General features: G+C 38.5%; 1 protein-coding gene and 1 pseudogene across 5 annotated transcripts; one reads left to right on the forward strand and one right to left on the reverse strand.

Annotated features, from left to right (window-relative positions):
• Positions 1 to 380: 380 nt before the first annotated feature.
• On the reverse strand, positions 381 to 16,550 carry RMI1 (RecQ mediated genome instability 1). 5 transcript variants are annotated; one of them, XM_036261993.1, is made up of 5 exons: positions 10,993 to 11,032; positions 7,609 to 7,658; positions 3,831 to 3,991; positions 3,418 to 3,513; positions 381 to 2,443 (listed from the first exon to the last, which is right to left on the reverse strand). In XM_036261993.1, exon 5 carries the CDS (start codon positions 2,405 to 2,407, stop codon positions 527 to 529), a length of 1,881 nt encoding a protein of 626 aa, XP_036117886.1. In that variant the 5' UTR covers positions 2,408 to 2,443; positions 3,418 to 3,513; positions 3,831 to 3,991; positions 7,609 to 7,658; positions 10,993 to 11,032; the 3' UTR covers positions 381 to 526. The 5 variants fall into 5 exon arrangements, with proteins under 5 accessions (XP_036117886.1, XP_036117888.1, XP_036117885.1 ...); XM_036261997.1 differs by having other exon boundaries at positions 437 to 2,143; XM_036261995.1 differs by lacking the exons at positions 3,831 to 3,991; positions 10,993 to 11,032 and adding an exon at positions 16,469 to 16,550.
• LOC118629286 lies at positions 3,855 to 4,198 on the forward strand (annotated as a pseudogene).
• Positions 16,551 to 16,556: the final 6 nt, after the last annotated feature.

Consider the following 16,556-nt stretch of genomic DNA (forward strand, 5'->3'; position numbering starts at 1 on the left):
CAAATGATTCTTAAAAATAAGGTTTTTTAACCTTTCATTATATTCTCTGCAATGGTATTTTGTTAACTTAATATTTGTTAACAAACATCTAAAATCAGCAAAACAAAAACCAGCAAAACAATTTGCATCTTAAAGCCTGACATTCTGATTTACTGGTTTACATTTTCCTAAGTATATTAATATAAACAAAAAATTTTTTTGAGTATTTAATGTATTAGAAATACAACTACCAATTTAAAATTGTTAACTTTGAACAATATGACACACCAATAAACAGCAATACATTAACAATATCTGATATGAAATAAGTGGAAAACAAATTTCTCAACGAGTCAAGTTCCTTTATGTAATAAAAAAATTTATTAAAAAATCCTAAACACACAAACATGATTAAACACTTTTAAATTAAATTGAAATAAGTTGTGAAACTTCGTTTTTTCCTTTTACGAACAAAATAAAAGTTTCAAAAATAAAAAGACAAATACAATTCTAAATATTTCATTGTTTTCTAATATATTTCAGTAAACTATTTATTCAATCGCTTCTTTAGGTTCTCAAGGTGTGCCACATTAACATCTTCTAATGCCAGTACCATTGCTTTAGACAAGAAAAAATTAAATGAAATAGTCATTAGACAGCACAAATCTATTAGATCTCGCTGACATTTCTGCAAACCTTCCAGGAACTTCTGGTATTGAAGAGGATCCTTTTTTAACTTTTTCATCTCTGGTACTGAAAACCCTATCAGACTAGTAAGTATTTCATCTACAAAGTCTACATCTAGATATGCAGTTCCATCAGAAATCTTTGCTGTTATACTCCAAACACCACCAGAACTCGAGAGATTTCCAGTTAAGGTTACAATAAAGGCTTTGACTTTCACTGTTATAACTTCCTTTGGTTTGCTGGCCATTAGAACAGACAAATATATAAAGGGTGGAGAATACAAATCCATGGTGATAAAAGGATTAGCGCTGTTCTGTGATGATCTTAAAGAACAATTCTGTAAATGGTGATCATTTTCATTAGAAACTTGTGAACTCCTTTTTGGTACATAACTGACCAGTTCTCCACTCAATATGTTATTATTTAAGGAATGTACATCTGAACTGTTGATGGCTTGTTTCACTTTATTATCTGTCTCTGGCTTCTTATCTTTATTTGTAAAACCATGGTATAAGGGTACATTATGATAAACTGAAAAAATACTACCGCTGTGGTCTCTAACAGACAGACAACTAGAAGATTTATCTTCGTTAGTCATTTGTTCAGATGAATTATTTTCATTCCAATTATCGTTTCCATTTTTGCAAATCAAAGAAAAATTATTCAGAGTATTAGGCTTAAGTGAAGATCTCACTATACTTTCATCTGTGATTCTGTTCAAAGTCAATGGCTGCAATTCTTTAGTCTCCGTTTGTTCTTTCTGGACAGCTTCTTCTAAAAGCAAGACCTCCTCCAATGAAAAGTCATCTATTTCCCCATCAGTGAAATGCACAGATTGATTTGGTGGTTTCTCCTTTGGTCGTGGAGAAATAACAAGTCCTGGTTCAAAACGTAACTGTCTTGTGGGAATAGTATTTGAGGAACTACCTGTGCTGAAACTTCTTTCCAAGGAGGTGTCATTATTTGCTGCAAGCTCATCCTTTTCATCAAGACTTGCCAAGAGTTCTTCATCTGAAGGTTCTAACACAAGCTCTAGATCATCTATATTTCTGGGGATGTTTTGGTTAGAATTACTTGGCATGACTGAAACTATAGAATCAGGTTCCCCAATTAATCTTCCAAGTACTTTTTCTTGGGCATATTCTTCTAAAAGAGCATCTACTTCTCCTCCCAACACCTTCACATTTTCTGGTTTCAGTAAGAGAACACCAAGACGGAAAGAAATGATTCCATAAATTAAAATTTTTGTACCTGGAGGAAGATGACTATGAAGAGCTGGAATAGGCTGATATTCCATTCCCTGCACTTGTACAATTCCATCAGTTAGCTGTAGCATCAACATTCGTGAAGGCTTGGCTTCCCAAGGCCTTTGGGTTACTTGTGTTTCAGCTGTAATTAGCTCATTCATAGTATTCTTTCCTCTCAACTTTTGCATCTGGGAATATGCAGGCTGGCTTACATCAACCAATGAGTTAATCTGTAGAGCAAAATATCCATTCAGTTCTCCTTTTGGAACTTCTAAAATGCCATCAGGTAAAAGAGGATGGTCCAAGTCTTTCAGATCGGTAAGAAGCCATTGCTCAAAAACTTGTTTATTCATTTGTGCCTGACTCAAATTAACATTATCATTTTCTTCTTGGATCCAGTTAATACAAGCTTCCAGCCACATTAGAGGCACTTTAACATGCCATGTAGCTAAAAGCCAGGTTTCAACTCTTAGTGCAATACTAGTTACACTCATTTCTTTTAAATAAAATAAATATTATACATCTGTTACCTAAAAACAAAAAAACAAAAGAATTATAATTCAGTACACTTAAATATAGTCTCTCTAATTCTGTACAATGCACAAACAGGCATAACCACAGCCTTTTGATTTTTCTCAATTTCAGCGTCTTAAAATTCTTTCACTTTCTACATACCCAAAATTTAAATATCACAAGTAATCAGGTGGTATAATGAGAAAAGTAAAAGGTTTGAAAGCCAGCTCAGCCAAATTAGTTCTCTGACCTAATAGAAATTTCTTAACTTTTCAAACCCAGTCTTTCCATCTGTAAAATGTCAATACCACTATCTATCTTACAGGATTGTTGTGAGGATTACATGATTAACATTTATAAGGCATAATGTCAGACCTATGAAAGACACACAGTAAACAGTAATTATTACATTAATATAATAATCAGATTTTAATAATTTAAAACTTAGTTAAGAAACAATATCTGAGTATGGGTCTCAGAAATATTCTAAACTCTAATAAAAGCAGCCTCCTAACTATTCAGGCAATAGGAAAAAAAAGAAACAATATTTACTAAGGTTACTTTCATAACTATAATTCATACTCTATTAAAGCATACCATTGTGTTTGATCATATAACACTTAAATATGTGGACTAAGGATAGAGTTATAACAAATAACAATAAATTCTAAGCTAGTATAAAGTATCTTATTTGTTTAGCTACATAATATCAATAGTCCTGCCAGGTAAATATAATTTTTCTGATTTCTCAGTATGATAAAACTGCAGCAACACAGTAAAAATTACTCAACCCTATGTTCACAAAGTGTATTTTTTCTTTCTATAGATAAAGCTATCTAAGAGTTAGCCCTGGCCCATTTGGCTCAGCGGTTGGAGCGTTGGCCTGTTGACCAGAAAGTCCTGGGTTCAGTTCCCGCTAGGGGCACTTACCAAAAAAAAAAAAAAGAGTTAGGATTTATAAAAGTTTTAATACATCCATAAGAAAACTTACCATTTGAAACAGGAGCATAAGATTTGATGACAGGACTTGGAACTGGTTGTTCAGTGAATACTTGTAATCTCTACTGCTTAGAAATAGCCCTGGAAGCTAAGACAAGAACCAATAAGGGTTATAAGAAGAAGCTGCAAAAAGAATCACTAGTCTATTTTCATGAGTGCAAGAGTTTGACGGTATGAGTTTTCAGGTTCCTATTATCAATCAGAGTCAAGTATAGGTAATATAGAATTTTAAAAATGAGGTTTGGAGTGAGATGAACAAAAACAAGTGACCATGAGAAATTCACACACACTAAGCTTGTTTCCTTGTCTGTACTGTACCTACTTCATGAGGTACTATGAAATTGGTAGGGCACCTGCTACGTCAGCTGACCTAAGGGGCAAAACCAGCCCATTTAGGGCACTCACCTCGGCCTCAGAATTAACACCTCTATGGCCAGTAAGTCACAAGGCATCCAGCAGCTGCTACAGGCCGAGAAGCAGGCCACCCAGAAGGTGTCCAAGGCCCACAAAGCGACCAGAGGCTGAAGCAGGCTAAAGCAGCTCAGGCTGAAATTAAACAGTACCACCTGCAGAGGGAAAATGAGTTCAAGGCCAAGGAAGCTGGGGCTCTGGGATCCCATGGCAGTGGCAGTACTGAGGTGGAAGAAAATAACTGGGAGAAGACAATCCCCTAGACCCACTTCTGGCAGACCAGGGACAAAGTCCTGGATAACTGTTGGTCTTGCCAGCGACTTCAGCCAGAAATCCATGAAAACTACTGCATAAATAGATAAGAAGAAGCACCTGTCCATGGATTGCATTTTAGATGCCTTCATGGAATATGAACCATTAGCAAAGCTCAAGCTATTTCTTGTGAAAAGGCATTAAGTTATTGCTGTGTATTATATGGTAGGCCCCTTCACCCTATGAAGAATAGCAAATATTGCTTCTTTGTAAAGTTAAAACTTATCCAAAGATTTCAAATTTTACCTCTTATTTCTAAGAAATTTAATTGGTATATACATTGTCTGGTTTCCTATGCCTTTTAGCTCAAGCAACATATATACTCATTATTAAATTTTTCTTCTTTAGATGTAAAGAAAGCAATTTTCTGAAGAAAGAAAAAGGGATTAAAATTTTTTCCCCTAAAGCTTTCTTGAAGGTCAAGGGTTTTCTCTATGTAAAAGTAGTAAATAGTTACTTGGAACCTGTATTAAGCAGCAGCCAACCTTAAAATACTACTTTCTGGCAAAGGGTTAGAACAATAAATACTACTATAATTGTTTGGGCTGCTTTTAGTTTCCCTTATGCAAAATTACTAGGTAACAACTCAAGAACTTGTTACATGTCATTAGTTAAAAAGTAAAGATTCTTTATCATGTAAAAAAATTTAAAATAAAAGAGCTAGGACAGCCAATAAATTATCCAGTGGTTCAGAGTACAACTATGGTGCCAATTACTTTTCACTTACAAACTGTCACCCCAAACAAGTGGTCACATTATTAGTTTAAAACAGGTTAAAAGTAGTTAGTTGTGAGAATTACATGAATAACATTTTAAAGGAGTGAAGAAGGCCATTATAATTACTAGCTCTCAGATTTAAATGGAAGCATTCCCTAACTTATTGCTAACTAAGGAAATAAAGACACAGTGTGTTAACTTTTGTGTACAAAAGAAAGGAAAATAGGCATGTTCTTATTTCCTTGTATATACATAAAGGACCTCTAGAAGGACATACAGGAAATAAAACTGTTAATACATAGCTACATTCAATAACAAAGATTAAGATCTTTGTGGGCAAGAAATAGAGGAGAAACATAGTAAGTGGATATTAAAGCCCTAAGGAAAAAAGGACTAGATGAAAACAGTGTAGGCTAAAGCTTCAAAGCTCCAAGGGTCCAACGTGCCAAGTAGGGGGTAGAAGACCAGAAAGGTTCCTTACTCAAATCAGGCCAAAATATGTTCCACCTACCACCTACCTATGGCTTATGGAGGGAACAGAGATACCTTGAGAATGGAAATGGGGCCTACATAACACATATAGCATATATAGTATAGTCCAGAAGTAGGCTATTCACATTAAAAAAAAAAAAAAAAAGCCCAAATCCCTAATGAAACAGCTGACCTAGTGCTATGCCAGCCAGAAAATTCAGGCTGAAAGCAACTCCAAAACCACATAAAAGAGAAAAATATACATGGGGAAAACTATCCAACATGAGCTCTCAAACCAAAATTATAATATACTCAAGGAAAACTACCACCGTGAACCTCACTGGCAGACACAACAAACAGGAGAATTTTCACCTGGAGACACTCATATTAAAAATAAAAAATCTTGCCCTGACCAGGTAGGTCAGTTGGCTGGAGCATTGTCCTATACACCAAAAAGGTTATGGGCTCAATTCCCAGTCAGGGCACATACCTAGGTTGGCTGGAGCATTGTCCTATACACCAAAAAGGTTATGGGTTCAATTCCCAGTCAGGGCACATACCTAGGTTGGCTGGAGCATTGTCCTATACACCAAAAAGGTTATGGGTTCAATTCCCAGTCAGGGCACATACCTAGGTTGCAGGACACATATAGGAGGCAATCAATCAATGTGTCTCTCTCACATCGATGTTTCTCTCTCTCCCCCTCCCTTCTTCCCTTCTACTCTTTCTAAAAATCAATGGAAAAATATCCTCAGGTGAGGATTAACAACAAAAAGGATGTTCAATATGATTAGACATTAGGGAAATGCGAAATTAACTCATAGTGCAAACTACACATCTATTAGCATGGCTAAAATAAAAAATAACTGATAATACCAAGTACTAGAATTCTCATATTTACTGGTGGGAATATAAAATTACACAGCCACTTTGGAAAAACAATTTAGGAGTTCCTTAGAAAGAAAAACAGATTAGCATTTACTTAGAAAGTTAAATATATCCCTATACCATTCAATCCAGTAATCATATTACTAGGTATCTACTCGAGAGAAATATAAACTTACACTGAATGTGAATGTTTATAGCAGCTTTATTCATAATCACCAAACCTGGAAACAACCTATATGTCTTTCAACTGGTGAGTGGATAAACAAATTGTGGTACAACATTACAATGCAATACTATCCATAAATGAAATGAATAAACTACTAATAGACGCAATAATATGGATGAATGTTGCTATCAATTGTGTCGCGCACCGCCCCCCCCCCATTCATATGTTGGAATTCTAATGCCTAATGTGATGGTATTAAGAGGTAAGGGCCTTTGGGGCATGATTAGGTCATGAGGGTGGAGCCCTCATAAAAGAGATATAAATTCTTATAAAAGAGAACCACCACCAGCACCCCCAACAGAATTACCCTGCCCTTTTCACCATGAGAGGTTACAGTGAATAGATGGTCATCCATGAACCAGGAAATGTGTCCTCACAGACACCTACCAAATCTGCCATTACCTTGATCTTGGACTTCCCAGCCTCCAGAGAAATAAATTTTTGTTGTTTATAAGCCATCCAGTTTATGGTATTTTGTTATAGTAGTCCAGACTAAGACAAATGTCAAATGCGGTACGCTAAGTGAAAGAAGCCAAATACTATATAATTCTATTTATATGACATTCTGAAAAAGTCAACACCATAAAAACAGAAAACAGTTCAATAGTTTCCAAAGGCTTTGGGTGTGAAGAGGAGTTGACTACAAAGGACACAAGGAAATTCTAGGGGTGATGAAACTATGTATTCTGTATCATGATGTGATAGTGGTGGTGGCAGTGATGGTGATGTGACTATATTTTTATCAAAACTCATACTATAGCCCTGGCTGGTGTGGCTCAATTGGTTGAAACATCGTCCTGTACACCAAAAGGTGGTTGGTTCGATCCCCAGTCAGGGCACATACCCAGGTTGCAGAGACGTGTGGGAGGCAACCGATCGATGTTTCTCTCTCCCTTCCTCTTTCTAAAACCAAATTAAAAAAAAAATTTATAGAACAAAAAGACTGTGAATTTTACTGAACATGAATTATGCCCAATAAAAACTAAATACAAACACCAAAAGAACAGAAATATTACTACTTTTCAAACTTGCTGAGGAAAAGAGAGAGAAAAAATCCAAGAGGTACAATAGGAGCAGAAAAGCATAATAAACAGAATCTACAAATAAGATGGTAGAGATAAGTCTAAATATGTTAACAATCATGATGAAAATACTCACCTATTAAAAGATTGAATAAACCAAATCCAGCTGTATGCTTAAAGACAGACCTGAAAGAAAATAACATCAAAATATGAAGTTAATTAAAATAAAGGCATGTTAAAATCTCCAAGCACAGTTCTATGAAGCCGTAGCCTAAGATTCCAAAATGCTGTTATTTTTTCTTTTCAACCTCAAAGATTACACCAGATCCATGGCTTTTAGGTGAGCTCACTTAGTATTTCCTCTAGTATAATTTCCAAAAGTGTAGTGATGTGATGACAGTCAGCAAGTAAACTAAAATCAGAACAAAGAGTACTTTATTATTTTGTTGTTGTTGTTAATCCTCACCGGAGATAGAGTGGGAGTGAGGGAGGGGGAGAGAGAGCGAGCAACATCAATGTGAGAGAAACACATCAAATGGTTGCCTCCCGCACGACCCCAACTGAGGCCAGGAATGGAACCTGTAACCCAGGTAGGTGCCCTAGACCAGGAATCAAACCTTCGACCCTTCGGTCCATGGACTGATGCTCTAACCACCAAACCAAATCAGCAAGGGCCAAAGTGTACTTTAGTATTTATAAACTGTTTAAGTGAATTATCAAGTATAAATGCCATAGCAACAATTCAGTTGTTAGCAAAATGTTTTGTGCTAAAAATAACACTAGGTACAGTATATACCCCTAAATTATTATATGCAGCCATATACCACAAATGCTATTTTCTACTTGAATCTGTTAAATACTAGGAGATAATAATGCTGATACTTCTGGGAGGAGGGAAGAAACAGTAAGAAAGACAGACTCACTGGTTGTGAATTGAAAAGGTCAAAGCTAGACAGAAAATGAAATGAACAAGGATGAATTTCAGATAGTAATCCTATAATTCCAACAGGCACAGCTCTATAAACACAGAATTAAAGACATGATTTTGCTGAAAATAAAAATTAAAACCTCTTATTTTTAAGACTTTAAAGCTCTTTGCAAAATACTTTTATATCTGCAGTATTTCAAAATAATAATTTATGGTAGGTAGGTATTGTTATCTATTTGGGAAAGAATGAAACCGAGGCATGAAGATTAAGACATAAAGATCATACTAATAGCAGATCTAGAAATAGAACATAAATTCTGCTCATCTCCATTCCTAGGCCTTTTTCTAGACCCTGTTAACTTAAGTGGAAACAGAATATAGTAGTATATCCAGTCCCTTTTTACATATAAAACTCACTCATAAATGGCTATTCTATAAGAGCAGTACACTATTAAAATGAACAGATTTCTCAGATCTCATTTAAATAACAAGCTCATGTAGTGCATTCGAAATTGTTTCATTTACAAAATCAAGATAAACTCTATCACTGATTGCATCTATCTTTATGACAGCTTCAAAACAATGTTATAATAAAGTACCACTTTTCCTGTTATAACTATGAAAATACTGCATAATTTTAAATTTTCAAAAATATCACACACTGATATTTTAAGGCTTATGTATGCGTTATTTAATTTTAATTTTTTCCTTTTCTTTATTGATTTTAGAAAGAAGGGAGAGGGAGAGAGAACATCGACTGGCCACCTCCTGCACACCCCCACTGGGGATTTGGCCCACAACCTGGGCATGGCCCTGACTGGGAATTGAAACGGTGACCTCTTGGTGCATGGGTCAACATTCAGCCAGGGAGCCACATGGGCTGGGCTTTAACTATTTTTTTTTTTTATTGATTTTTAGAGAGAGAGAGAGGAAGGGAGAGGGAGAGAGAGAGAGAGGGAGAGAAACAGTGATGAGAGAGAACATCTACTGGCCGCCTCCTGCATGCCTCTCACTGGAATCAGGCCCATGCTCTGGGCAAGTACCCTGACTGGGAATAGAACCAGTGACCTTTTTTTTTTTAATCCTCACTCGAGGACACTTTTCCATTAATCTTTAGATAGAGTGGGGGGGGGGGGGGGGGGGAGAGAGAGAAACACTGATGTGAGAGAGACACATCAACTGATTGCCTTCCAAGACCCTGACCAGGGCCAGGGACTGAACCACAACCAAGATATGGGCCCTTGACTGGAATCAAACCTGAAACTCTCTGGTCTGTGGCCAAAACTCTAACCACTGAGCCAAACCAGCCAGAGCCCGGGGACCTCTTGATGCATGGGTCAATGGTTAACCACTGAGCAACACCACCTAGGCTATGCATTTATTTTTAAATATTTTATTTATTTCAAACATGCACTTGTTTGTGTTGTTGAACATGGCAAGTAATAAAACTTTTGAAAGACAGTTGGGACAAATTCTGAGAAACAATGCTCAACTAAACCATAACTAAATTGTTCTATTATTGTTTGGCAGTACTAATTAATAATTCTTTCCAAGTACTAGCCTCTAGGATTTGAATCTCCACTTCTGGAGCTAAATGATATCCTATAATTTTATACTAGTATCACAGGTAAAGAAAAAATTTCAATTCCTAAAAAAAACCCTCCAGCCTAGCCAGTGTGGCTATCTAATTGAGCATCGACCCATGCCCCAAGAGGTCGTGGTTCAATTCCTGATCAGGGCACATGCCCAGATTGTGGGCCCAATCCCCAGTGCGGGGCATGCAGGAGGCAGCCAATCGATATTCTCTCTCATCAGTGTTTCTCTCTCTCTCTCCCTTCCTCTCTCTTTAAAATGAGTAAAGAAAAATAAATTTTTAACTCCAAAAGATAACCAAGATCTTTTAAAACAAATGTGCTAAGAGATATTTAACATTGTGCAAGCACTCAAATACAGCGAATAGCAAATATTTTACCAAAAAGTCAAGAATTTTGGGGAAAAATGCTAAATGCACATTTTTACACAGAATTCTTCAATTAACAGCAAAGTAAATGGAAGGTATATAGATCTGAACATGGATCAAGTCCCCACAATTGCATGTTATAATAAATGTAATAAAAAATAATTCTATGCCCTGGCTGGTTTTCTCAGTGGTTAGAGCGTCGGCCCGTGGACCAGAGGCCCGGGTTCGGTTTGCACTAGGGGCACGTACCTTGGTTGCAGTTTGTCCCCAGCCCCGGTTGGGGTCATATGGGTGGCAACCGGTCAATGTGTCTCTTTCACATCAATGTTTCTCTCTCTCTCTTACCCGCTCTCTCTGAAGATAAATGCAAAAAATGTCCTCGGGGGAAAATAGTAATAATTCTATGCTCTGGCCGGTTTGGAGTGGTTGGAGCGTCAGCTTGTGGATCAGAGTCCTGTGTTCGGTTCCCGCACCAAAATAATAAGTCTATGTATAATAGAATTGTTTTCCTACAGGTTACAAAAAAAAAATTAAAAGTTTTAATCAAATGGCCTAGCCAGTGTGGCTCAGTGGATTGAGTGTCGTCCCATAGACTGAGAGGTACCAGTCTGATTCCCAGTCGGGGCACATACCTGGGTTTCAGGCTCAATCCCCAGTGTGTGTGGTGGGTATCGATGGATGTTTCTCTCACATCAATGTTTCTATCTCTTCCTTCTTCTCTCTCTAAAATTTCAATAAAAACATTTTGGAAATTTAATTAAATGAAAAAAGCATTATCATGTGCGATCTGTATTGTTTCCACTGGATTTCAATAACCAAGCCCCTTAATAATTTAGTAAATCCTATTATACTTGTATCTTCTCCTTCAGAGAATTTCTAAGGTTTTCGTTTTTCCCTTTTCCAGAAATTGAGTAACCATAGTTACTGTAGGTAGAAGCAACTCAGAGGGGAAATGTTAGCTAGGGCAGCACAGCTTCCCATCTGCTCATATTAAAAAAAACAGCCCTTAATCCTCAAAAGTATATGGTTTTTATTTTTTAATCCACACCAAGGACATTTTTTTCCATTGCTATTTTAGAAAGGGGGGCGGGAGAGAAAGAGAGAAACATCAATGAGAGAGAGACACATCGATTGGTTGCCTCCTGTACACACCTCAGCCAGGGCCAGAGATTAAACCTGAAATCCAGTACTACATGCCCTTGATCAGGAATCAAACTCAGGACCCTTCCATGCGAGGGCCAACACTCTAACCAATGAACCACAGCAGGTAGAGCATAAGTATGTTTTTTTTTTTAAATTGTTCATTAAGAATTGTTTAAAAAAAAAAAAAGCTCTGGCCAGTTTGGCTCAGCAGTCGAGTGATGGCCTATGGACCAGCGAGTCTCAGGTTCAATTCAGGTCAAGGCACGAACCTCGGTTTTGGTTAGTCCCCAGCCCTGGTCAGGGTCACGGGGACATGCGGGAGGCAGCCAATCGATGTGTCTCTCTCATGTTGATCTCCCCCCCACCACCACTCTATCTGAAGATAAAAATAGAAAAAAGTATCCTTGGGTGAGGATTTAGAAAAAAAGAACACAATCAGGAATGAAGACAAAGATTTATGTGCCAGAGTATTTACACTGTTTTTGCAGTGGGGGGGAGGGGCAAACAATCTATGAAATGTAAGCTAACTGCATCTTTTAAAAGCTTTATTTTTTTAATCCTCACCCAAGGACATTTTTTCCATTTTTTGTTTAGATAGAGTGGGAGGAAGAGAGAGAGAAACATCAATGTGAAAGGGACACATCAAGTGGCTGCCACCTGCACGACCTAACCAGGGCCAGGACAAACAACCAACGTACATGCCCTTAGTGGGAACCAAACCCAGGTATCTCCGGACCGCAGGCCGATGCTCTAACCGCTGAGCAAAACTGGCCAGGGCTAAAAACATTTTTAAGGACTATTTATTGACATGTTCATATTTTATCTTGTTAGGAAAAAGGCCAGTTTAAAACTACATATATCTTAATGCCCACTAATTTTATAATAATGACAAACACTTTTTAAACAAATTTATTAACATTTTGTATATTTTGAACTTGGCTGACCACAATAATCTACATTCTAGATCTTGATTGCAAGAACTAAGCAAAGAGAACAGAGCAGTAAAATTCTCATTCACCACCAAGACTTAAGCATATTTGATCTAAAAATTAATTTTCAGTCAGCCTTGCCTGGCCGGTGTGGCCCCAGTGGATGAGCATCAACCCATGTACCAAGAGGCTGCTGGTTTGATTCCCAGTCAGGGTATATGCCCAGGTTGTGAGCCAGATCCCCAGTGGGGGGCATATAAAAGGCAGCCAATCGATGTTCTCCCTCATCAACGTTTCTATCTCTCTCTCTCAAATCAATAATGAAAAAAAATTTTTTCATTTAATTTTCAGTCAGTCTCACATATTTCAATTTTTTAAAAATAGCAAAAGAGCCCTGGCCAGTTTGGCTCAGCGGTTAGAGCGTCGGCCTGCGGTCCTGAGAGACCCGGGTTCGGTTCCCGCTAAGGGCACGTACTTCGGTTGCAGTTTGTCCCCGGCCCTGGTTGGTCGTGCGGGTGGCAGCCACTCGGTGTGTCCCTTCACATCGATGTTTCTCTCTCTCTCTCCCTTCCTCTCTCTCCCTCCCACTCTATCTGTACAAAAAATGGAAAAATATCCTCGGGTGAGGATAACAAAAAAAAAAAAAAAAAAAATAGCAAAAGAGGCAGAAGTACCATCCTTTTGAGCACTGTATATGGCATTCAACCAATAGCTAAGACTTAAAAGCAATAATACTTAAATCATAATGACTGAATGTTTCCACTATTTTCATCTAAAAAAATAAAGATGAGATACATCTGCAACAAAAATAAATTAATAAAAAAATTAAAAATAAAGGTAATCTGGGTTTTAACTTATTTGTGATGACCTCAAGGTAATCCCAGAATGTTGAGAAGGTACTCTCTGAAAATTGGGGGGAGGGGAGTCGGGGATTACATGTAATGACTGAAATCAGAAAGAATTAATTAGTGATGTTATTTGTGGATCTTCCATAACCTAAAACAAGGAAAAAAAAGAGAACAGGTTTAGAAGTTTGAATCCCAACTCTGCTATGTGACCTCAGACATGTTCTAACAAAGATAACCACAACTTACCCACAGAATTGTAATGATCATTAAACTGCCAGCACGAGGTCTGGTACATGGTGGGGAATTTGGAAAATGTTAGCTAAATTTTAAATAATCATTCAGACAGTGTACAATCTCAATTATATTAGCTTATCTAAAGTAAATCCTGCCCTGGCCTCTGTGGCTTGGTTGGTTGAGCAATGGTCCATGAGCAGGTTTAATTTCTGGTCAGAGCACAAGTCAAGGTTGCAGGTCCCATCCTTTGTCCGGCATATGCAGGGATCGCTGTTTCTCTCTCTCACATGGATGTTTCTCTCTCTCTCTAACTTCCTCTCTCTCTGAAATCAATTAAAAATATATATGTATAAATATACATATTTTTTAATCCTTACCCGACGACATTTTTCCATTTTTTGTTCAGATAAGAGTGGGAGGAAGAAAGAGAGAGAAACATCGATGTGAAAGGATACATCGAGTGGTTGCCACCCGTACGACCCAACTAGGGCCGGGAACAAACAGCAACCAAGGTATGTGCCCTTAGCAGAAACCGAACCCAGGTCTCTCTGGACCATAGGTTGACGCTCTAACTGCGGAGCCAAACCGACCAGGGCAAAACATATATTTTTTTTAAAGAATAAGGTAAATCCCACACCTAAATAATAATAGCTCTGAATTCATTGAGAGTCCAAAATGATCATACAATTAATTACACAAAACAGGAGCCATTGAATGTATTAGTCAACTTGGCAAAAGTCCTTGAATGAGCAGAGGTATAAATATAGTGTGGCTGACAACATTAGAGCACAAAAGCATAGTGAAAGACAAACTTTCCTGTAATTTAAAGAGCAAACCTAAAAAGTAAACCCATGTACTAAGAGGTTGCCAGTTCAATTCCTGGTCAGGGCACATGCCCAGGTTGTGGGCCTCACTCTCAGTGGGGGGCATGTAGGAGGCCGCAAATCAATGTTCTTGCTCATTGATGTTTCTATCGCTCTCTCTCTCTCTCTCCCTTCCTCTCTCTCTAAAAATCAATAAAGAAAAATTTTTTTAAGTAAATTTCAAGAGGAAAGAAAACAAGTGAAAAGGAAAAAGAAAAAAAAAAAAAAAGTGCCACACTGATATCTACAAAAACTGAGCAACAGGCTTTAATCAATTTGAGTTCAGTTAGAAGAAAGTAAAATTGGGAGGAAGTTGTTCCTGGATAGCGGCTTACTTTGCATTCCTACTTAACAGGGCAGAAAATGATGGCTGCAACAGAAATACATACCAGTTTGAAAGAAAGTATCACTAGTATGGTGCCCCTATATGTGCCTATTAGTGTAAGTGAAATGTCCCAGATTTTAAATGACAAAATCAATTAAATGTTGCAAATCCAGCCCTGGCTGGTTTGGCTTGGCGGTTAGAGCATCAACCCAAGACCAGAGAGACCCAGGTTCGGTTCCGCTAAGGGCACATACCTCAGTTTCGGTTTGTCCCCGGCCCCAGTTGGGGTTGTGTGGGTAGCAACCAGTTGATGCGTCTCTCTCACATCAATGTTTCTCTTTTTCTCTCCCTCTCCCACTCTATCTGAAGATAAATGCAAAAATGTCCTCAGGTGAGGATAAAAAAATGTTGCAAATCCAAACTGGCAGATTAAATGTTTACAGTCCAAGTATTCCCAGCCCCCACATATACTCAATTCTTGAACACTTAATAAAAATCTGAACTATGTATCACAGAACCAAAACATGAGCTAAGTTGATTTATAATACACTCTTCATGGTGGGAACCATTAGAAAAACTATATTACCACTTAAAGAGACCTTTTATAAACTCCACAATCCCAGAAACTATGCTTTAACAGTATTTGTTAACTATCCTTCCAGCCAGTAAATGGTGCTTCATGAAGTCTTCAAGTCTTCAGTTCCCCCTAACAAGAGTTTTCTTCCTAATTAGGCAAGTAAAATATTAAGCATAGACGAAATCATAGCCATTTAAAATAGATGTTGGTTATATCTATTTTGCAAATGATTTAAGAGAAGTTAAGTTACAATGTAATGAATCAGCACAAATTGATCATTACAAATATATACATGTATAAATGTATTCTGCCAAGGGTGTATTTACCTTTATATGTAAATTACAACACTTTTACACCGTGAGTTTGGGGTGGTGGAGGAAGGCTGGAGGGTTGAGGAGTCCTAATGTGAAAATTGGGTTTCCCGGGTTTTGTCATAGTTCGGAGCGACCTTAAGAAAAGAGACCTTCAAAGCTTAGCACCGGGGCCTTAGAAGTAACCGAACACAAAGCAGGGAGTGTGAACTGAATACGCTAACCCGGTGACATTGGAGGGCGAGATTTTTGTTTTGATCACTGCTGGATACCCTGACACACGGTAGGCTCTTTAAAGAAGTGAACGAACAGAACGCGCAAGTCGAAACGTATTTTGGGGTTCGCGTCCATTTTGGGCGAATGCAATACTATTTTCAAAAGTTTTCCACAAATAAAATGCAACGATGAGACCACAAAATAATCGCATCACCGGCCCCATTAACAACAACAACAACAAAAAAAAAAAAAAAAACACGGAAAAGAATGAAAAGTCTCTTTTTAACGGAGAGCCCCGTAGAGACGCCTGGACTTCCCCGGGCGTGCTGGCTGAAGGTCGGAACCAAAGGGACAAGTTCTCCACGACTCCGAGGCTCGCCGCCACAACCCGGCGGACCCGCCCGCGTCGCCAGGGATCCAGCCCGAGCAGACTGCCAGCCTCGAAGCGCCAGCTGCGCCCCGCGCCCGGGCCACGCCAGACCGGCGCGGCGGCCCGTTACAGACAGCAGGTTTCCCCGGGGCGGCGGGCGCGCAGACTGCACTTGCGGATCCGCAGCTCGCCCCGCAGCCCGGCAGCCCGGCGGTAGAGGGAGTGCGGGGAGAGAGGGAGACGCGAGTGTGGACTGTGAAAACGAAGGAATTCGTCTGGGCCTACCACCGACCTGGGAGTCCTGCCTTCCCCTCGCGCAACAGCAGTTCCCGGGCCGCGCGACTCTGAGAACAGGAACCGAAACGGCGCGCGCCCTCATG

The sequence above is a fragment of the Molossus molossus genome, unplaced genomic scaffold (assembly GCF_014108415.1).
Source record: "Molossus molossus isolate mMolMol1 unplaced genomic scaffold, mMolMol1.p scaffold_m16_p_14, whole genome shotgun sequence".
In the NCBI taxonomy this organism is placed as follows: Eukaryota; Metazoa; Chordata; class Mammalia; order Chiroptera; family Molossidae; genus Molossus; species Molossus molossus.

Coding starts and splice junctions, on each gene's coding strand:
- RMI1 (XM_036261995.1), bottom strand. CDS start 2,407: ATGAGTGTAACTAGTATTGCACTAAGAGTTGAAACCTGGCTTTTAGCT.